This window comes from Notolepis coatsorum (genome assembly GCF_963971535.1).
Source record: "Notolepis coatsorum genome assembly, chromosome: 9".
Lineage (NCBI taxonomy): Eukaryota > Metazoa > Chordata > Actinopteri > Aulopiformes > Paralepididae > Notolepis > Notolepis coatsorum.
The window spans coordinates 665,752-689,186 of NC_140173.1; the positions used below are offsets into that span (position 1 = coordinate 665,752).

Below are 23,435 nucleotides of genomic sequence, written 5' to 3' on the forward strand. Positions count from 1 at the left end.
GATGTGTTTGTAGTATGAACTATGGATACTGTATTTAAGATGTGTTTGTAGTATACTATGGATACTGTATTTAAGATGTGTTTGTAATATGGACTATGGCTACTGTATTTAAGATGTGTTTGTAGTATGGACTATGGGTACTGTATTTAAGATGTGTTGTTGTTGTTGTTGTTGTTGTTGTTGTGGTGACATTGGCTGGTCCAAGCTATTCTAGGGTTTGGGTTAACACTTTGGCGACCACGGTTTGCAGTGTAATATGGTTCTGGACGACCAGGGTTTGTCAACAAACCGATGTACTTTCTAACAGCTATATATATACTTTATAGTATTGCTATCTGTCCATTCTCATTGTCACTTGAGTGCATAAACCGTGCCTTCATAATGGCTTAAAGAAAATAAAAATCCATCGGTTGGTTGTCATTTTATAGCGCCGTGAATATAAGGTGTATCGCAGTTTTCGCCTCGTCTTTTTTCTAGGGAGCTAGATATGAGGCTAAATGCCAGTCACGTTATATCAAACGCCATTTCTGCTGTATATATACGAATGAAATAAAACAAACTGCGTAGCATCCGGACTATTACAGAGCATCTATGGATGAAATGGGGGCGGCGGGGGACGCCGATTACTATTATTGATTAGCAATACAGTGTGTGTTCAAGTAGCCATTTTCACTGATCGATCACGTTGCGTTTTAAAACAATGTCCAATCCAGCTGTAATTTGGGGGAATAGTATCCTACCATCAGCCCATGTGATCGCCGGCAGCATTTCGTCATTAGTCATCGGAATCTGGTAGATCGATATGTCCATTGGCTGATCATAAATCCCATTATTCCAGGCTGAAATCTGCGTTCGGTAACATGATCAAAGATGGAGGATGTTCGGCTGGGATCCTGGCTCATATGAAACGCCCACAGACAGTAAAACATTTTTTTTCAATCGCCCTCAATGATACTGCAGTGGAGCGATGGCGTCCCTAAGCGGATCTGGCCGGTATTGCATGTTTTGAAAATCAAATATGCGGGTAGGTCCTGCAAGTCGATCGGGGACGTTAATAGCGTTATTAATATGGAATAAAACAATAACAACTTGCCACGGCTATATACGTGCCTCTGGTCCACAACGGGTGGAATCGAAAGCCGTATATATACGTGGCCGGTCCCCATTGTGTTGGTAAAGAGTTTGAATGTCAGTGTTTGGAATGTCCCTACAATGTATGTATGTCTCTCTCTCTCTCTCTCTCTCTCTCTCTCTCTCTCTCTCTCTCTCTCTCTCTCTCTCTCTCTCTCTCTGTGTGTATGCAACCGTCTCGACACTCAACCTGAGAATTGCCTCTACTACGTTGACATTTATAACTTACTACAATCCATTATCCTTACAAGGGAGTCATCATTGGTTGACATAGCCAATTAAGAGTACAGTGGGAGACAAAACACAGATTAATCAATAATACTGTTTTGTTGTTGTCACTCCATAAAACAGTGTTTATGTTTTTATAATGTTAAATCCAAGTAAATAATGTTAAATAAATCAGTACAGGCACAAATCAAAACACTGTTACTACTCCTTCTACTAAAGTTGGTTGAACACTTTGCACAGAATCTGTCGAATAAGAACTCCCACGCCACTCATACCAAAGAGGGATTTTTAATACAGTTCATACAGCTCCCTAACACTGTACAGGCAGCTCTACTAAGCAACATCAAATATGGATTTAGTCAAGACTGAGGTACAGACTCTCTGGAAAAATATTTATAATTTATTATTATTATTATATAATTTATTATAAAAAATATGAATAATAACATCAAAAATCTTTAAGGACCTGCAGCTTGACATGCAGGATATTTTATAGGGAAAATATGTTCACATGCAGCGTTTGATTTATTTCCACGGCGCACAAGAACACATGTAGGCTGACTTACAGGGCAACATATTTGGGGCAACTGTTCATCACCGTGCCATACCTGTGTTCCTCTTGCCATTAGGCTCAAGGTATTCAACTTTTCTGCCAGTTTGAACCCTAATAATGGTACCGTGTGTTCATTTTCCATTGTGTAAAAATAGCGTGTAAGCCGTTCAATGTGGCACGTTTCTGTAAACCACATACTCTTTGGTTTGCTTGCCTAATTATTTCTCATCATGATTCATAGAACATAATTCATAAAGATTCCCCACTTCTACCTTGGTGACAGTCCAGAAATCTTTACAACTCTTTGGAGAACGGTGAACTTGACACCAGCGGTGTGTATTGTGTATTCATGCAACGCGAGTGAGCAATTATTCCGAACCCCCCTCCAGATTCCTTCCTTTGGAGGTTCCTAGACAGGAGGAGGGGAGCGGGGGTCTGGAGGGGGAGAGACACAACGGTGGTGCACAGTGGAGCGGGGGTCTGGAGGGGGAGAGACACAACGGTGGAGCGGGGGTCTGGAGGGGGAGAGACACAACGGTGGAGCACAGTGGAGCGGGGGTCTGGAGGGGGAGAGACACAGCGGTGGAGCACAGTGGAGCGGGGGTCTGGAGGGGGAGAGACACAGCGGTGGAGCACAGTGGAGCGGGGGTCTGGAGGGGGAGAGACACACCGGTGGTGCACAGTGGAACAAAAACCCATTATTCCAAAAAAATAGACTTGAGATCTGACTCAGACTCATGACCAAAGACTTGGAATTGCATAAAATGACTTGTGGGCATCTTGAGGTCACCCCTGCCCCCCGAGGTCAGAATATTAACTACACACTCAACCCATCCTCATGCCCCCTGCCCCCCGAGGTCAGAATATTAACTACACACTCAACCCATTCTCATGCCCCCTGCCCCCCGAGGTCAGAATATTAACTACACACTCAACCCCTTCTCATGCCCCCTGCCCCCCGAGGTCAGAATATTAACTACACACTCAACCCATTCTCATGCCCCCTGCCCCCCGAGGTCAGAATATTAACTACACACTCAACCCATTCTCATGCCCCCTGCCCCCCGAGGTCAGAATATTAACTACACACTCAACCCATCCTCATGCCCCCTGCCCCCCGAGGTCAGAATATTAACTACACACTCAACCCATCCTCATGCCCCCTGCCCCCCGAGGTCAGAATATTAACTACACACTCAACCCATTCTCATGCCCCCTGCCCCCCGAGGGCAGAATATTAACTACACACTCAACCCATTCTCATGCCCCCTGCCCCCCGAGGGCAGAATATTAACTACACACTCAACCCCTTCTCATGCCCCCTGCCCCCCGAGGTCAGAATATTAACTACACACTCAACCCATTCTCATGCCCCCTGCCCCCCGAGGTCAGAATATTAACTACACACTCAACCCCTTCTCATGCCCCCTGCCCCCCGAGGTCAGAATATTAACTACACACTCAACCCATTCTCATGCCCCCTGCCCCCCGAGGTCAGAATATTAACTACACACTCAACCCATTCTCATGCCCCCTGCCCCCCGTCATGCCCCCTGCGTCACGTCGGTCCCACAGACACCCACTCATTCTGCGCCACACGGGTCGGGGCACCAGAGGGCGCTATTACGCCAGCGCTGTAAGTCAATGGGCCGCTTTGTTCACTTGCGAGTGCTTAAAATATATCTTATATTATATCTATGGGTCTAATACCCCCGTCGACTGTCAGTGAGTTGCTTCCAGTCAACATCCACGAAACAGATTGTTTTTTCATGTGTACATTTCCGTTTTATACCGTTTTGAATATGAATATAGTTTGGGTGCTTCTGAGTAATTCCAGGAAAAGACGCGATAATAGCCCTTTAGTGGAATACACTAAACATAAACACGTTGTAATTTTTCGCCTGATTATCGAATCTTCCTGAAATCAACGCTAGATCATCATTATTATCCTTCCTCATGCAAGAATGAAAAGAGCCCTGGACCGCGGGGCTCCCCCCCCCTCCTGCCACCCAACGGCACACAGCCACACACACACACACACACACACACACACACACACACACACACACACACACACACACACACACACAGAGACAGCTTCGATCGGGGTAGAAAGAAATATCAGATCAACGCAAGATTTTATATATAGTGTTCTTACCTGGTATCTATTGTAATGCAAAAGAAATAATCCAATTATCTGATCGCCATTCCAAATACTGCTCGTGGAGGTCCATCCCACATTACCGAGCGTTACACATGAACGGGCGGGCGGGGTTACTGTTCTATGCCATCGTTGCAAAGGCCTACCTCGCCTGAGCACCTAAACCCTGCCCGCATGGCTCGGATTGTCGCATAAAAGAAACTACACCATTTCCAATGGAGTGCAATACCAGCTGGAAGGCGCAGGCGCCGGTATTTGCCCTTTTGCGAGCTCAGACCCATGACCCCTGGGCACCAATTTGCATAGACACCACCTTGACGCATATTTACGCCAGCCTCCCCCAAACCATAACCACACTATTACCATAAACTATCCTTAACCCTAAACGTTAATCAAACCCTTTTTAAAAAAGAACTGTTAAAATTCAAAGATTTATTTGTATGCAGATGTCCACTTGGACGTTCTCCTGATGCTTTTTGAACACAAATGGTTTGTGGTTTGGGTTTGGGTTAGGGTTAGGGTTTGGGTTAGTCCCTACTGGAAACATCACAACCACTACTGGCTCAGTTCTGTATACAGTCACATAAACATCACAACAACTACTGTCTCAGTTCTGTATACAGTAAACATCACAACAACTACTGTCTCAGTTCTGTATACAGTAAACATCACAACAACTACTGTCTCAGTTCTGTATACAGTAAACATCACAACAACTACTGTCTCAGTTCTGTATACAGTAAACATCACAACAACTACTGGCTCAGTTCTGTATACAGTAAACATCACAACAACTACTGGCTCAGTTCTGTATACAGTAAACATCACAACAACTACTGTCTCAGTTCTGTATACAGTAAACATCACAACAACTACTGGCTCAGTTCTGTATACAGTAAACATCACAACCACTACTGGCTCAGTTCTGTATACAGTAAACATCACAACCACTACTGGCTCAGTTCTGTATACAGTAAACATCACAACCACTACTGGCTCAGTTCTGTATACAGTAAACATCACAACAACTAGTGTCTCAGTTCTGTATACAGTCACATAAACATCACAACAACTACTGGCTCAGTTCTGTATACAGTCACATAATAAACATCACAACAACTACTGGCTCAGTTCTGTATACAGTAAACATCACAACAACTAATGGCTCAGTTCTGTATACAGTAAACATAATAAACATCACAACAACTAATGGCTCAGTTCTGTATACAGTAAACATAATAAACATCACAACAACTAATGGCTCAGTTCTGTATACAGTAAACATAATAAACATCACAACAACTAATGGCTCAGTTCTGTATACAGTATAATAATAATAATAATAATAATAATAATAATAATAATAATAATAATAATAATAATAATAATAATAATAATAATAATAATAATAATAATAATTAACAGTTAACAGTCACATAATACACGTTATTTTTCTCTCCCCAGCAGTTGGAACAAGATGCAAAAGACTTTTTACAAATTGATGCCCCTGACTACTTTTAAGTAGGGATGTTCGATATTGGCTTTTTTACCGATATCCGATATACCGATATTGTCCAACTCTTAATTTCCATTACCGATATCAACCGATACCAATATTTGTGGGGTTTCCCCCCCCCCCCCCCCCCCCAAAAACGAAATAATTTCAGGTAACTAACATTACATATCTCTTGTCGTGGAATTAACACAACATTATGCATACTTTTGACAATAAAAGGCTTTTGCTTTTTGGTCAGGCTGCTTTTGTATATAAGAATTTGTTCTTAGCCGGCCGTCATACTGGCTCAATTGGCAGAGTCAGCGGGTGGAAGTCGATGGGTGGTAATCTGGACGTTGTGGACAGCGACTCCTACAGGTCGGTTGGGGGACGCCTGCACAGCAGAGACAGGAGATGGCGGGGGTAGTGTGAGCCTCCCACGCGTTACACCTTGCCAATGAGAGTCCGCGCTGGCAGGTGAAAAGATGCGACAGGCTGCCTCCTCGTGTACCGGAGGGGACACGTGACGCAAGGCTTCTATCCTCCCTACGACCGACCTGTGGGGGGCATATGCGAGCAACGTTCAAGACAGGGGAGGGGAGAATTGGAAACAGCGAAATTGGGATGGGAGAAAAATAGAAAAATAAGGAGAAAAAGTGGATACAAAAAAGAATTTGTTCTTACTTGCTTGCCTGGGTAAAAAAAACATTAATCATTTCCGATATTAAATTTGAATGCCAATATCGGCAGGCCGATAATATCGGACATCTCTACTTTTAAATGTTACTTGTCCTTTCGGACAAGTTATGTTTTTGTATGTTTTTATTGATTTTTGCTACCGGGCAGTCTGGTAGAGAGAGAGAGGAGATTGGGAGATAGATCGGGGAAGACATTTGGCAAAGATCACTGGGTCTGGGAGTCGAACCCCGGGTCGGCCGTGTTGCACCGTAGTGCTGTTTGCAGTGCGCCACTCGGGCTCGCCGGACGTGTGAATACTTTACCCAAGGCAGTTGTCCTTCCGCGTTCGGTTTGCGGGCCCTGATTGGCCTCTCAGCGCCAAATCGTGTTAGCCTACACAGAGCTAGCAGAGTATCGGGAGAAATGTAATATTACTGTGAAGAGAATCACGTCGCTGCAGATGCTCGCAGTTAGTTGACCATGGAGCGGCACGGTGGTGTAGTGGTTAACACTGTCGCCTCACAGCAAGAAGGTCCAGGGTTCGATTCCCGCTTGGGGTCCAGGTTTCCATGATGCCAGGTACCCAGGTGGGGTATCTCCCAGGCCTTTCTGTGTGGAGTTTGCATGTTCTCCCCGTGCTCGCAAGGGTTTCCCCCCCGATAAGATAAACCCAATGGAAAAACATGCACAACAACAGATCGCTAACGCTGTGGCGTCCTTGACGAAGACGGACAGGAGCACTTGGATTGGTCCCCTGGCGCAACTCACGTTGAAGCCTGTCTGCTCCCGGCTGCCCTTGGGGGGGAAGGACGACGGGATGGGTTAATCGCAGAGACAAATTGCATCTGCGATCCTAAAGAGACAATGCATGCGTGTGTGTTCCGGTGTGTGTGCTAAACTAACCGCTGTGTGTACCACTAAAACATTGAGTGTCGTTGCATGCCGAATAAAGACCTCTGCAACAGGTCCTGCATTATTATTATGGAGATGGTAAAGTACTACGGATGTAAAACATTTGGAATTGTTTACAATAAAGCTGTGATTGTACAACTTCAAGGCTCCTTTCGATCGCCATGCTGCTGCTAGGAAGGAGCGGGAACAGAACCCGGGGAACATAGAACCCGGGGAACATAGGGATGACCCCGAAGGGGCAATAAGAGGAAAAAAATGTCAACATAATTGTACTTACAGTTGTTGTGGTGTCCACAGTCTGATCTGTTTCAAACGAATTGACAATCAATGTCTTTACAGCTACACAGAGCTAGCAAAGTATCGGGAGAAATGTAATATTACTGTGAAGAGAATCACGTCGCTGCAGATGCTCGCAGTTAGTTGACCGCGGAGATGGTAAAGTACTACGGATGTAAAACATTTGGAATTGTTTACAATAAAGCTGTGATTGTACAACTTCAAGGCTCCTTTCGATCGCTGCGCTGCTGCTAGGAAGGAGCAATAAGAGTATACAAGTAACAATGTCAACATAATTGTACTTACAGCTGTTGTGGTGTCCACAGTCTGATTTGTTTCCACAAGAAGAAGGGTTTGATCCAGATGTGAAGTCTCGGTCCGCGTGAATACTTTACCCAGATGAAAACAAAACGTTATTTATATTGATGTGATGCCGATTGATATGAATAGTGCGTTACGTTAATATAGAAATGAAAACAATACGTTATTTATATTGATGTTATGCCGATTGATATGAATAGCGTGTTACGTTAATATAGAGAGATGAAAACAGTACGTTATTTATATTGATGTGATGTCGATTGATATGAATAGCGCGTTACGTTAATATTGGGCTGTGGAACTGAAAGCTGATGCACGGCGATAGTAGGGCTAACGCGATTGGGCGCTGAGAGGCCAATCAGGGCACGCAAACCAAATGCGGAAGGACAACTGCCTTGGGTAAAGTATTCACGCTCCCCGGACATCTCTACTTTTAAGGAGCTGTCACCAACTGTAAATTGTCTGTTCTGTTTCTTGTCTTACATACCTTGTGATTTTATTTGGTTGTTTGTTTGGTGTGTGTTTTAATTATTTCCCATACCTCTGTGATGTATGTGTATTGCTTGTGTCCAATAGTCCTATCTGGATTGTTCTTTTTAAAATGTAAATGTATTTATTTATTTATTTGTTGTCCCCTTTTCCCTGTTACCCTTTTGTCCTCTCGCCAGGCTGTCATTGTAAATAAGAATTTGTTCTTAATTGACCTGCCTGGTTAAATAAATAATAAAGGTTAAGGCTGCAGGTTCAAGCCCCGGTTACAGGATTTATTTTCCGTTTATTGTTTTGGGGTTATCGCTCCCTATTGGTAGCGCATCTAAACTGCACCTTCATAACTGCATGTCCTTTTCATGCACTATAACTATTTATCGTGACACTGACATGCTATCCTGTAGTGGACCAGCGGGCATATTTCACTCAATGGCGTGATATCGCGTTGACAGACTACTGTAGCTATCTTGTCTCTTCACACTAACATCTCGCCCGTAGACCTGTACCTTCACACTGGTGGGTGGACTTACAACCTCATCAGATCACCTAACCTTGTCCGTTAATAGTCATACTCATTCTACCTATCATGGCTTTTTTATACTCTCTGCCTCTGGGTCTGTTGACCCTGGCAATATCAGCATATCAGCAATATTCTTGTTTGTCATCTACCCGCCTCAATGTTGCATGTTGCTAGTAACGACCACCTTGGGATATTGCTCGGCCTGGCCGTCTGCATTCTTCTAGTGTTGGACTGTAATGCCTCCTGACGTGACAAGCTGTTCCGTTCAACCCGCTCATCCTTTTGTGTTAGTACTCCATGAACTTGGAACTGGGCTGGGATCACTTGATCTTCCTTCAGTAAACTTGGATCATAAAAGGATTATAAAAGTCCAAACAGTGTACCATATTGGTTAGGGTGTGTGGGTGTGGTTGAAATGGTTTCATTTGCAAAGTGTATACTCCTATCATTCCATACCAGTGACAGAGCGGAGTGTACAGCCAAACAACCTCATGCAGGCAAGGCCATAACACCATAACATTACACATAGCAACTAGGCTTTTGGTTTCAGCACATGTGCAATTTATCTCAATGCCCTTGATTGAGAGGTATCTGTTTAATGTGCACAACTATCTCAGGCCATCAGTACTTTTCTTGCTAGTACGGACGGTTTCAAAGTGACAACAATGACATTCTAAGAGGACCCAAGTTTATTTCCTGTTGCAATGTTTGCTAATGCAATAACTGACAGTAAATACACTTGGGTCCAAAGCAGAATTCCAGTGAAACCATCTACAACTACCACATGGCACACTGCTCTATAAGCCACTTTTCAACTTGACAATTAGTGTTAATAGTTGAACTGCCTATCCGGAATTTTATGGTCCATATAAAAGTAGCGCATTATCCTCAGTCAGTGGTATTACCACGTACATTCTTGAAGTGTTTGGTGCCGTAGATGGAAAACAAGCTTTTTGGACGTTTCTTTGGGGCTATGTTACTAGGCTACTCCGGTGTTAACAGACATTACCGGTGTAAACAAAGATTTTACAGCCAGGAAATACAGAAAAGAGCAAGACCAGTTGTCTAGTGTACATTTTTTCAAGAGCCCAGTCAGTCAACTAGAGAATGAAAACATGTACTGTATACCTTTGTGTGTGTGTGTGGAATACTAATATTGTGCTTTTCCAACGTTTTACCTACTCTACAAAGGCATTTTCTTTCCAAGGTGGTTACCAAAGGTTACAAGCAGCCATGTTGGAAGATATACAACTACACAAACATTCTATACAAGGCCTCAGTTGTTATTGTACCATGTACTGTATGTCTGTCAAACCGTGGAATCTTGCTGCATCGTTGGTACCAATTTCCTGAGCATTCCTTGTATTTGGGGCAAATAAAGTGTTCCTGATTCTGGGGTAATCAGTAGGCCCTTTTCACAGCGGCCCTTTTGACATGTCATAGCAGGGTAAACACAGGTGTAACTACTAACATTAGCTGTGCCAGACGGCTGACCTCTCAACCTCCCAACTCTTTACTGGAGTCGGTCATATTTAATGAGTGACATCAAGAATTCCATCATGAGGAATTGGAGAGACGAGCTGACATGAATGACTCCCCAGACAAATTTATGGTGATGTTTTGTTCCACAAGAAAGTCCACTATCGCTGTGACGCAAGTAACACATACAGTCGGCTTTAAGCGCCCACAGAGAGTATGCACGCCCCTGTGCACAGTTTATTTTGTAGTAATGATGTCTTGATTACAGTAAATTAGAAGGGAAGAAGGAATATTGACAGAAGAACATCTGGGAGAGGGAGGGAGGAATACTGACAGAGACTGAGGAGAAGGTTGACGGAGAAATTCCCAATGAACTGTGCGTCTGAGTATGTGGCTGGTTAGGATAGTTGTTTTTTGTTTGTTTTCTAAACTAAATTTGTTTTATTACTTGTATTCTGTTCGATTTGTTTATTTGTTTAATCAGTAGCGAATATATGGCAATAACGTACATCTTATATACAGTAACTGTCATGATTGTCTTGCCTTGTCATTTTCCTGTCTATTTATTTTAGTATTTATTTTTGTGTGTCTTGTTTATATATACTGTATGAATAATTTTGTTATAATTGTCAAATAATGAATTTCTTTAAAATATATATATAATTACATATATAAACACATCCCCACTCCAAGTTCAACATTCCATGTCGGTCTATTATCAGCTCCTGCCTTCTTAAAGAAGACGATCTGGCAGCATTATACAGATACACAGCTGTGCTCGGTCTGACCTATAGGGCTCTGAGTTGATGATGAACAGAGATGAGCCTTCGCAGGGAATTGGCCTCAATATCAATTACGCCGCACAGTCCAAATAGAGTAGATCAAATGCAGCTTATTGGATAGGGTTAGACGAGGACACCAGGCACGGTCCTCTGAGGACAATCCAGACCGATCTAAAGAGAGTGGTCCAGGAGGAAACCTGAAGCCTCTTCTGTCTACTAGAGCTGCGACCTGGCATGGACACCATACTGTACGTCCAGCATGGACACCATACTGTACCTCCGGCATGGACACCATACTGTACCTCCGGCATGGACACCATACTGTACCTCCAGCATATTGGACACCATACTGTACCTCCAGCATGGACACCATACTGTACCTCCAGCATATTGGACACCATACTGTACCTCCAGCATGGACACCATACTGTACCTCCAGCATGGACACCATACTGTACCTCCGGCATGGACACCATACTGTACCTCCGGCATGGACACCATACTGTACCTCCGGCATGGACACCATACTGTACGTCCAGCATGGACACCATACTGTACGTCCAGCATGGACACCATACTGTACCTCCAGCATGGACACCATACTGTACCTCCAGCATGGACACCATACTGTACCTCCGGCATATTGGACACCATACTGTACCTCCGGCATGGACACCATACTGTACCTCCGGCATATTGGACACCATACTGTACCTCCGGCATGGACACCATACTGTACCTCCGGCATGGACACCATACTGTACCTCCGGCATGGACACCATACTGTACCTCCAGTATGGACACCATACTGTACCTCCAGCATGGACACCATACTGTACCTCTGGCATGGCCTTTCAGCCCGACACACACAGTACCACCAAATGAAATATCCCTTCCTGAAGGTCTATTCTGAACTACACAAAAAGCAGCAGTACCAGGAACACAATGTGGCCACTCTGCCAGTTTTCTTTCAGACCAGGAAGACTAACGCTGTCATATGGTGCTGCAGCCCACATCTGTGTCGTCAATGGTGGGATTCGGGTGCTGAGTGGAGACACTGAGCGCTGACAGGCAGCGTTTAGAGAAGCGATGGCTGTTATAAGTGGTTGGTGGGATTTTCAGGATTTGAACTCTTGTGAAGTCCAGCTCCCAGTCGGGGAGGAGCATTGGCGCCAGAACAGTTTGGGTTAGTGTTAGGATCACCTGCAGTGGTAGAAGTACACAGTTCCTTTATTAAGTAAAAGTAGAAATACTGTGATAAAATAGTACTCTGGAAAAAGTAAAAGTCCTCCATTCAAAATTCGACTTAATGAAAAGTAGAGATGTATTCGATATTGAATGTGCTTAAGTATCTAAAGTAAAAGTATGTATTCTATGTGATGTTTGTGTATTCCAGTGCTTGGGAGCATTCCATCCTCGGTCCATTGACCTCTAAATGTTGTTAAAGTGGTGTGTGGTCCAGTTATGCTGCTCTGAGTTTATCTTCATGACACATTATCTTCATACGTTTTTGCCATGTTTTCTATACAAAAAGTACAATACTTCCTTTGAAATGTAGGAGTAAAAGTACAAAATTCCCTAAAATGAAAACACTCAAGTAAAGTACAAGTAGAGAAGAAAATACTTACTTTCCACTAGGGATGTTCGATATTGGCTTTTTTTACCGATACCGATATACCGATATTGTCCAACTCTTAATTTCCGATACCGATATCAACCGATACCGATATATGCAGGGTTCCCCCCCCCACATTTTTTTTTCAGGTAATTAACATTACATATCTCTTGTCGTGGAATTAACACAACATTATGCATACTTTTGACAATAAATAAAATCAGAATTTGTTCTTACTTGCTTGCCTGGGTAAATAAAGGTAAAATAAAACATTTTAAATAAAATTTGAAAACCGATACAGATCATTTCCGATATCACATTTTAATGCCAATATTGGCCGATAATATCGGTAGGCCGATAATATCGGACATCCCTACTTTCCATCACTAATCACCTGTTTTAAACACATTCATTTAGTTTGACAGTTATTGAGAGTAAATTAGTTTGAATATGATTCCTTGTGTTGTGTCAATTACAGAATGAATGAATGAATGAATGAATGAATGAATGAATGAATGAAAACTTTATTTAACAGATTGCAGAATGGGTACAATACAGTACGGCTAAATACACACAATTGTTAAGGGGATGCAGACCTGAGAAAGACGTTTGTCTTAATTACATCAGGGTCCCCCATTTTCAATTCATATAGACATTTATGACATTTATGGCATAGGGACATATAGGTATTTAGTACTGATACATTTGTGACATAAACGGTATTCAAATATACAGTACTGTTACCCCTAGATCCTGACAGAGTATATACATATGATGGGGAGGGGACTGTACATTAGGAGGGGGTGGGTGGGTGGGAGAGAAATATACATATGGTGGGGTGGAGACTGTACATTTGGAGGGGGTGGGTGGGTGGGAGAAAAATATACATACGGCGGGGAGGGAATATATACATGCGGTGGGGAGGAGACTGTCTATTAGGAGGTGGTGGGGGGGTTGGGCATTTACAGTGGCCAGTTTCGAATAGCAGCCTCCCGTAGGTGCTCTTTAAGAGCGGTTTTGAATGTGGGTAGGGATTCACATTCCTTTACAGCTTTTGGGTAGGGCGTTCCACATTGATGTGGCATAATTGCGAAACGTGTTTAGTCCCTTGTTAGAGCCGAATCTGGGTTTAACATGATTTGTTGAGCTTCCTCTGGTGTAGTGGTTGTGGTATTCACTGACCTTTGGGAAGTATTTTGACATGTACATGGGTACCTTAGTCGTATAGTGTATCTTGTAGACCAGGCCCATTGCAAGTTGCTACTCTAAGCCATCCTAGGTTGTCAAAGTGGGCAGGGGTGAGGTGGGTTCTGGGGGTAAGGTCAAGTAGTAGTCTGACCAGTTTGTTTTGTGATGTTTGTAATCTTGTTTTTAGCGCCTTTGAGGTGCTTTGGTACCATGAGGTGCACGCATCGTCGTAGTACCCTTGAATGAGTGCTTCTGCCAGAGTCTTCAGGGTATTCTTGTTTACCAGAGAGGAGATCCGGTACAAGAATCTAGTTTGTTGGTTGACTTTTTTTATTACATTGGATGCCATTTTGTCACAGGAAAGATTTGCCTCTAGGATGGAACCCAGGTAGGTCATTTCGTCTTTCCTTGTGACAATATTGTCACCCACTGTAACTGAGAAGCCGTCGGTCTTGCTGAGTTTGTTATTTGAACGGAAGAGAATGGACTCTGTTTTGCCCATGTGTAATGATAGTTTGTTATCAGCGAGCCATATGCAGATTTTGCCTAGTTCCGAGCTGAGGGTTTTTTCAACCTGCAACTCGTTCTTGTCAGAGACCAGCAGGGCTGAGTCGTCCGCAAACAGGAACAAGTTGCAGTCACAGGCTGACGACATGTCATTTGCATAAATTAGGAACAGTAGCGGTCCTAGTATGCTTCCTTGTGGAACACCACAGCTCACTGTGAGGGGGGGGGGATAGAGTACCGTTTACCTCTACCATCTATTCTCTCCCCTCCAGGTAGGATTGCATCCAGCTCACTGATAAACTATCAAAACCAATTGCTTTTAGCTTGTCAATCAGAATGGAGTGATTGACAGTGTCAAAGGCCTTTTGTAGGTCCAGCATGACCATGCCGCAGTATTTTCCCGCGTCCACCTCTTGTTTGATGTGGTCGTTCAAATAGAGGAGGCATGTGTCATTGGAGTAGGATGTTCTGAAGCCAGATTGGAATTCGTAGATTAGAATTTTTTCCGCCAGGTACTTTTTGACCTGTTAAATGAAATGAAATGATCCTATAACACAAGGTATTGCAATTTTTTCATCTACATAATTTCATGGAGCTGTTGTCAATTGACATATCTCAAACCGTGCCCTCTTTCCTTGATTCTCCAATCAGAACTGTCGCTTCCAAGGGCGGAGCTTGAGATTAGAAGAACATTTAGCTGACTCTACAGTACTTCCCAGAACTATATTATCATAAAATGTCCACTATCACACACACAACAAACCTGATTATTGTTGTCATCAATACTTCAATGGAATACTAGCATTAACACCAACAGAAAAAGAACAAAGTTTTAGATAAATGGACAAACTAAAACTTCAGTTACATCTCTTTTTTTCCTTTTTTTATGCAAATGTTATCATTTATTAGAATACCTTAGGAATTCATTAACAAATAATTACACCTTATTTTACATTCAAGCGACAAGTATTGTAGGACGGAGAATCAAATGTCAGAGTTGTTTTTATTCTACTGTACTTTTTAAAACCGTAAAATGCGTGCACACTTCGTGGCACTTTGCCCTCGTCTGCCGGCTCCGGGGCTGCGTTTTTGCCGATCAACCAATACATTGTTGGAAAGTTGAATTTGCCACCTTTCGAACATCACCCCACTCAACCTATTGCGTGCTTCCAGTCGCAAGTTACAAGACGAAACATCTGACGAGCGTCATTTGACAAGCCATTCGGACAAGTGACCACGTCAGGTTTGGCCAGGTCCTGAACGGACCAGTCACTGCTAATGGCGAAAATGATTGACCACCTTTATAGCCAATGAAATTCTGGAGCCATATTACATATATATTACATGAGGCTGATTCCTACGGTAAACGGAGAGAAGAAGACGAAGATGTTGTTTGGAGAATTTCTCATTCGCCGTCAAATCAATGAGTGGTCCACCATTTGGACGAATTATTACTGATACAAGGATTACAAAAACATCTGTAAAACAAAGAAAAGCTAAGAAAACGTGAGTGACTTTTATTTTTATTTCAGTGTGTTCAAACCTCTGTAACATTAGCAATCAGAGTGATTATTCCCCTGTTGTGGAAGAAAGTTCAGAATGTTTCCTTTCAAAAGAGACCAGACTCATGCATGTGCTATAAGTGGTTCAAGTAATAAATCGAAAGTTACTTTGGGTATGCAATCATCAGGCGTATGCTACAGTAAATGTTCCCTCAGCATAAGGGGTTAAAGGCCTCAGGCTCTCTGCATATGAATGGGTGTGTCCGCCTCGTCAGTAGTAGTGTTTTGGTATTGAGGAGCCACTGAAGCTGCACCCAGCTGATGTCATAGGGCTGTGTTTGTATTGCCCTGTGCTCTATGTCAGCCAAGAGTTGTCAAATTACAGGAGTTTTGCAAACTTGACGGGGAGGAAAAATGTAACCCTTGCATTGAAGAAATTCAAAAAGAAATTTGGACAGCCCATGTATTCACATTGTAAAGTCAATACACTACAGATACTAAATTTATATACTATAGATATATCACGAGAAGGTACTCAACCTCTTAAGATAATGATCTAAGGTACTCAATAGCTCAGACTTGAAAGAATAGCACTGGTTTTTCAATGTGTACATAATGTAAATATCTGTAGATGACAGCATCTACTCTGACGGATCTATAGAGGAACAGCAGCTTTCATTCGTGTGTGTTTTCAAGTTAGACTGGGGAGCCACAGACAGACAGATCGGAGAGCAGATAAGGACATGGGCTGTGTGCCAAGGTCAATCATTGAGGACAGAGAGGGAGGCAGGGCAGGCCGCAGAGAGAGAGAGAGAGAGAGAGAGAGAGAGAGAGAGAGAGAGAGAGAGAGAGAGAGAGAGAGAGAGAGAGAGAGAGAGAGAGAGAGAGAGAGAGAGAGAGAGAGAGAGAGAGAGAGAGAGAGAGAGAGAGAGAGAGAGAGATTTGGGTCATAGGTGACATGAGACGTAGATGCATTGCGCGGTTGCTATGGGCTGTCAGCCGTTCCTAAGGACTATACCTTTATAGCTGGGAGTTCTTCTGGTTTGACTCAGACTAAGAAACGAAGCGTAGACACATAGACAGAAGGACCTCAGGAGCTAGAGGGTGGGGGAAGGGAAGCTGATGCGTAGCCCCACCCTCCGGTTGCCACGAGCTAGCTTCGGCTAACAGGGAAGGCTTTTGGATAACACTAGGCCGCGACAACCACCGGGCTGATAGAGAGAGACATCATTAGAATAATGAATTAAGACTTTTAAAGACTTTTCAGAACGGTTTCCATCTTGTACAGAGTATGTTTATGGAAATAAACATAACGTTCCAAGGAAAGGTATCCTGTTTCCAGTGTGTCTTTAATTATTTTGAGACGAGCTCCCCCTGCCCCCTCCAATAGACCACTGTCGCAAGGTACAATCGATGGTATCTAAGTTTATCTGGAATAACAAACGCCCGAGAATCAAAAGAGCTACTACTCAACGTAGGAAACAAGATGGGGGCCTCGCAATCCCTGATTTTAAGCTTTATTTCTGGTCCTTTTCACTGAGACCTCTGATGTGCTGGCTAGACCCTGTAGAGGCTGTATCTTGGCGCTCCTTAGAAGCGGCGGCGGTTTCACCGCTAAGATTGCAGGATGTAGTGTACTCCACTGTCCCTATTTCGAAATGCCGACTGAGGTATGGACCAATCATAACTCACGTGATCCAAACGTGGCGTAATGTACAGAAGTCGTGTGGGGTTAAATGCCCATGGCACCTGGACTCTCCAATTTTTTATAATCAGCAACTACTTGTTGGGCACAAGCCGGTTAGTATTCCTCAATGGCAAAGGAGGGGAGTTCATACTCTGGAGGATATTTATGATAAGAACGGCCTTCGGGCGTTTCAGGACTTAAGAGAATTTTATGATCTTCCCGGCGAGTCCTTCTTTCTTTACCTTCAACTAAGGTCAGCGCTGAGGGCGCATGGCGTGCCGTGGGCTCAAGCTTTGCAACCACACCTGTTGTGAAGGGCCAGATTAAACCGAATATATATATTTATTTATATATATATATTTAATTGTATTTGTATATTCTCTAATATTCCTTGATATCCCTTGTATATTCCTTGTACAATATGCATTGAATATCCATTCTAGCCTACTGAACATCCCATAATAGTCTCCATTCTACTATTGGTCGAGACCTTGGTGCCAGGCTGCCATACCCCTCAGACCCAGTTCAAACGTACCGCTCCACATGTACGAACAAGTCCTAGTTCCGCGTAGGAATCTGACTACCGCACCACTAATGGGACTATTTGTTCATAGTGCGTATATATACTGCGCTACTAAAGTAGGACTTCCTTTCAGTCCAGTTTCTTACCCTCCAATAGAGTCACAGACGTAAAGCCTCCCCGCGACGCCACGTGTGGGAGTAAGGCCAAGTTCGCCTACCATCGGTATTGAGACATCGTGTATATTAATATTTGAATAGTCATATTTGGCACTATATCGTCGAGTTGGACGTAGTCTATTAAGCTAATAATAGTCTGTTAATATATAGTGCTTTGTGCGGTGAGAATACTACCGTAGTCAGTACCCCATCGTTTCGGGCAGAGAACTGGCTGCTTATCCAGGGTGGTTGACCCCACGTGAAGCTGCACCCGAGGAGCCCCAGAGCCGACGAGCGAGTGGACCTGTATACCGGATTATTCTGCCGACGACAGCCCGCCTTCCCAGGCACGGATTATGCTTTGTATACTTTGATTATTCCATGGATAAAGACCCCCGACACTGCCGTGTGTTGGAACCCCCACCCCTGGAGAGGACGCAAGGTGAGGAGACGCTCTGCAAGACGAGGTCGCTTCACGTCTCTCCTCCGTGGACCGGATGACGCCGGCCCACAAAGAGTCCACCTGCTTTCATCTGTGGTCCAAGGATCGCCGGCGCATTGAACGGCACTACAGTGGGTTCACCTGGGATACCCTTGGCCGGATGAGGCAGCCGGATTCTACCCCCCCCCCCCTCCTACTCCTGTCGGCTTACAAGCGACCGGATTAACCCCCCCTAGCGTATCCAGTATATAATCATTAAAGTATCATTGCTGTTATTCCTTAAACTATTCCAGGTCGTATATGTACCACCTGCGCCTTCAGAGATTGGACATTCTCTATTGATATACCGACGAATACTCTTGCCATAAAAGTGCATACTAATTCCATTCATAAATGTGATTGATTTGATTAAGTGCTTGCTCTACACACCATCGCTGTGTAGAAATAAAGACCTATTTCTAATTCGTACATTTGTGTTGGATCCGTTTCATCTACGTGACAGTGTTCATCATAATATATTTATGCCGTGTACTGGGTGGCCGAATATTAAGTACAAAGGTAGTGGTAGTAAGTATCATATCTAGTAATACAGTCAGGGAATTGTACCCCTCAGTTACAATTGGTCCTTCGAGCCGGATGGTAATTAGTGTAATATTAATATAGTGTTATTAATATTGAAATGGCCTATGATGAACACTCCACGAAACGATCCTCCTAACCAACGCCCGCAGCGCGAACGACGGCTCCCTCAGTACTTAGAGGCTTACGCTGTCAGTCAACAACCTAGTCTTCTACTAACAGTAAACGCGGTAAAACTAGAAAGTAAAAGTATGTCTAACCCCAACGCCCAGACTACCCCGACCATAGAGGCCCCTACGGGCTCTAATGTAACTGACCAAGTTCACGGTGGGGACCAGTGGGAACCAGACATGACTTCACACCCCGCCAGTACTGAAGAAGTAGTCCCCGATGAGTCCCGGGAGGAATACAACGCTACCGAGAAAGAACTCGGCACGGAAGAAGACGGGGAGAGCACCGTGGAGATAGAGCTCCAAGGCTCCGCAAGGAGTACCCCGAGGGAAGGCTCCCCTATACAACCGCCTTCTCCCAGCGAGGCAGAGAGGACCCTACAGCAGGCCTTCCTCATCAGCCTGAACGCCGCTGCTGAACGCGACCGACTGCAGATCCAGCAGCGGAGCGAAGAAGAGCATATACGTCTAGAAATAAGACGCATTCAGAGAGAAGAGAATGTGGCCCGAGACCGAGCAGACAGCCAGCGAGCAGCTGCTGGTGCTCTACGGGACGCAGAGCGCGACAGACAGCAAGCGCAACTAATAGAACAGCTGATCAGACGGACAACACCCTCTCCCTCCGCCAGAGGCTCCAGGAACTCGTCTAGACACACCTCCAGGGCGGCATCCCCTAGCCGAGTAAACAACCCTGAACTTGACCAACAGACGAGGTCTATACCCCCCACAGACCACCTCCCCCCACCGGTCCAAGCGAGACCTAGCAACCGGGAAGGAGCAGCATATCCTGTGGAGAGGCTAAACCAGAGACTACAAGCACTGGATGACCTAACTGAAGACGAAGAGGAAGAGGAGGAGAACCACGCCCGACGACAGCACAGTACTCTACCGGACCAGGAGGTCCGGTACAGCCCAGGCTATACTCCCGCGGAGCTGCGCTACAGACCCCCGACTCTATACACGGGTGAGCACGACGCACGACCCGCACCGAGGAACAGCACCTGGACAAGCGGGCCATGGTACACTGCCGGTACCAGCCCATACCAAGGAGCGGGAGGAGACTCGCCTAGGAGGCCTCTCCCCCAACGCTCGCCGATGTATCCACAGTCAGCGTCATACATTGGCCCGCCTATGGTACCCGACTTCACCCAAGAGAACCGGGCCCAGTATACGGAACTCCGCATGTGTCTGGAGACCATGTTGGTGGATGTATTGGATGAACGCCATAAATACGCCATCCTACTGAAGCACTTAAAGGTGCCCCGCGCACATAATATAGCGCTCGCCTACGCGACTTCCACCACCCCATACACAGCAGCGCTGGTAGCATTGGACCAGAGGTATGGGCGCATATGGGATTACGTGATCCAGGAGATCCGACACATCGACCGCTTACCCCCAGCAATAGACAATCGAGCACTGGACGACCTGTCCATCAGAGTGCAGTCCCTGGTAGGGATGTTGGGAGCGCAGAGAGAGAAGGGGAGGCATGAACTTTACGCCAACTCAAATGTGGAAAGGATCTTGGAGAAGCTGCCGCCCGCTCGACAGGAGCGTTTTAGGCGACAGAGGGACCACCGAGACCCGAATGGCCCCGAACCGAACCTCCTCGATCTAGCAGACTTCCTGGCGAGAGAAGTCAGCAGCCTACGGCTAGATACATTCGGACGGAGCACCCCTGGCTCCAGAGAAGGAACCAGACGACTAAATGATGGAAGAAGATCGGTGACTGTGATGCACCAATCGGAGTCAGTACCGAGCAGCAGGAGCCACAGTACCCCCTCCAGAACGGAGAAGTGGAAGATAGTGTGCCCCTACTGTGAGAAAGAACACTGGCTAGCGCAATGTGACTCCTTCCCCAAGCTGAACGCGGAGGAAGCAAGTCAATGGATAAAGTCCAACAAGCGCTGTTTTCGCTGTGCGCGCTCACACATGGCAGCCGAATGCCGCTTAAAGAAAAGGTGCACCAAGTGCGATGGAGCCCATCTGGACATACTTCACGACAGTAACAGACGGCGCCCTTCACCCGCACCATCCAGCAGCAAAGCGAGCGTCATGTACATCGATCCCGCCAGCAGCAGTGGAGCCCGAGTACTCCTAAAAGTAGTGCGTGTGACACTAAGCTACCAGAATAAAGTCCTGGACACTTACGCCGTCCTCGATGACGGGTCAGAGAAGACCCTTCTGCTCGCCTCCGCTGCGGCCCAGCTAGGGCTGCGGGGAAGCGAAACCCAACTGACAATTCGGACAATAAGACGAGATTTGAAGACGATAAAGGGCGAGAATGTCTCATTCTCTATCGCAGCAAGCGGCCAGCCTGAGCGACGGTACCAGATTACAGACGCTTTCACCAGCCAAGAAATAGGACTGTCGCGGTACACATACCCCGTCGCCAAGCTGATGGAGAAATATGCACATCTGCGCAAGTTACCGATCCCGCTCATAGACAATGCTATGCCGACCCTGTTGATAGGCTCCGACCATGCAGACCTCATTGTCCCGATAGACCGGGTTCATACCGGACCCCGAGGCTGTCCTGCAGCAGTCGAGACCCGTTTGGGATGGACTCTCCAAGGCCCGCTCGCCAAATCTCTCAACCGAAGTACAGCCACTAGATGTCTCCACTCCCGAGTCACAGAGGGAGAAACCGCACTCCTGCAACACGTAGAGCGGCTATGGACCTTGGAACAAATGCCCTTTAAGAACAGAAAGAAAGACATTCGCTCTAAAGATGACATTTACGCCATTCACCTCCTCGAGACAGGGACCAAGAGAGTCCCGGTCAACGGCGTGTTGAGATACGCCACGCCACTCCTGCGGCGAGAAGGAATGCCTACTTTCCACGCCAAGACAGACGCCACAGAACGGTACCTGCTGAACACGGAGCGGCGCTTAGCCAAGAACCCCGCCCAAGAGAGTGTATACCGCGCTGAGATTGAGAAGCTCATCACAGCGGGACACGTCACAAAGATGGACATTAAAGAGGCTGACCAGACCACTGAATCGTGGTACGTGCCTCACCACAAGGTCCATCACAACGGTAAAGACCGCATAGTATTTAACTGCAGCTACCAGATCGGATCCCAAAATCTGAATAAAGAGTTACTGCCCGGTCCCACACTCGGCCCCTCCCTACTCGGCGTTCTACTCCGCTTCCGCCAGGAAAAGGTGGCCATCAGCGGGGACATTAAAGGAATGTTCCTGCAGGTGAGACTAGTAGAGGCGGACAAGCCCCTGTTACGGTTCCTATGGAGAGAGAAGCCAGGAGATGAGCACCCAGCCATCTACCAATGGGAAGTCCTCCCCTTCGGAACGACGTGCAGCCCCTGCTGTGCTACATTTGCACTACAGAAACATGTAGCAGAGGACCCAGCAGCGGACGAAGAGGTCCGACACAGCGTAAAGAACAGCTTCTACGTAGACAACTGTCTACAAAGCCTTTCAACCCAGGAAGAAGCCGAGGCTCTCCTGATTAAACTCCGCGCCTCATTGATCAAAGGCGGCTTTGATCTCAGGCAGTGGGCCAGCAGCGATCCGCAAGTACTGCGCAGCCTCTCCTCCGAGGACAAGGCAGCCAGCAGCGAGACCTGGATGGCTACAATCCCGGGAGAAGCCCAGGAGATGACCCTGGGATTGGTGTGGCGATTCAAAACAGATTCGCTTCACTACAGACACAAGCCCCTGACTACGGAGCAGGGAAGGCCGGCGGCGGCGCCGACCACCAGACGGAGTGTGTACACAACACTCGCCCGACAATATGACCCGCTAGGATGTATTCTACCGTACACCACCAGGGCAAAAATGATTGTACGAGCATTGTGGGACAAGGACCAGGGCTGGGACGACCCCATTCCCGCACACCTTGCATCCACCTGGAGAGAGTGGGAGATGGAGCTCCACTCACTCCCAGGCGTTAATATGCGCCGAAGCTACTTCCCACCCACGGTGAGGCCAGAGACATGTAAAATGGACTTACACGTCTTCAGTGACGCCTCAGAGGTCGCATACGGATCAGTAGCCTACTTGCGGGCCCAAGAGAAGG

At 45.7% G+C, this 23,435-nt stretch overlaps 1 protein-coding gene across 1 annotated transcript in view; it reads right to left on the reverse strand.

The window, feature by feature from the left end:
• Positions 1 to 2,280: 2,280 nt before the first annotated feature.
• wdr27 (WD repeat domain 27) overlaps positions 2,281 to 23,435 on the reverse strand; it is a gene marked incomplete at both ends in the record, with an annotated part of 316,569 nt that continues 295,414 nt past the window's right edge. Inside the window, one exon of the mRNA XM_084321236.1 lies at positions 2,281 to 2,562. Coding sequence (XP_084177362.1) covers positions 2,281 to 2,562 — 282 coding nt within the window. The remainder of the gene's footprint in view (positions 2,563 to 23,435) is intronic.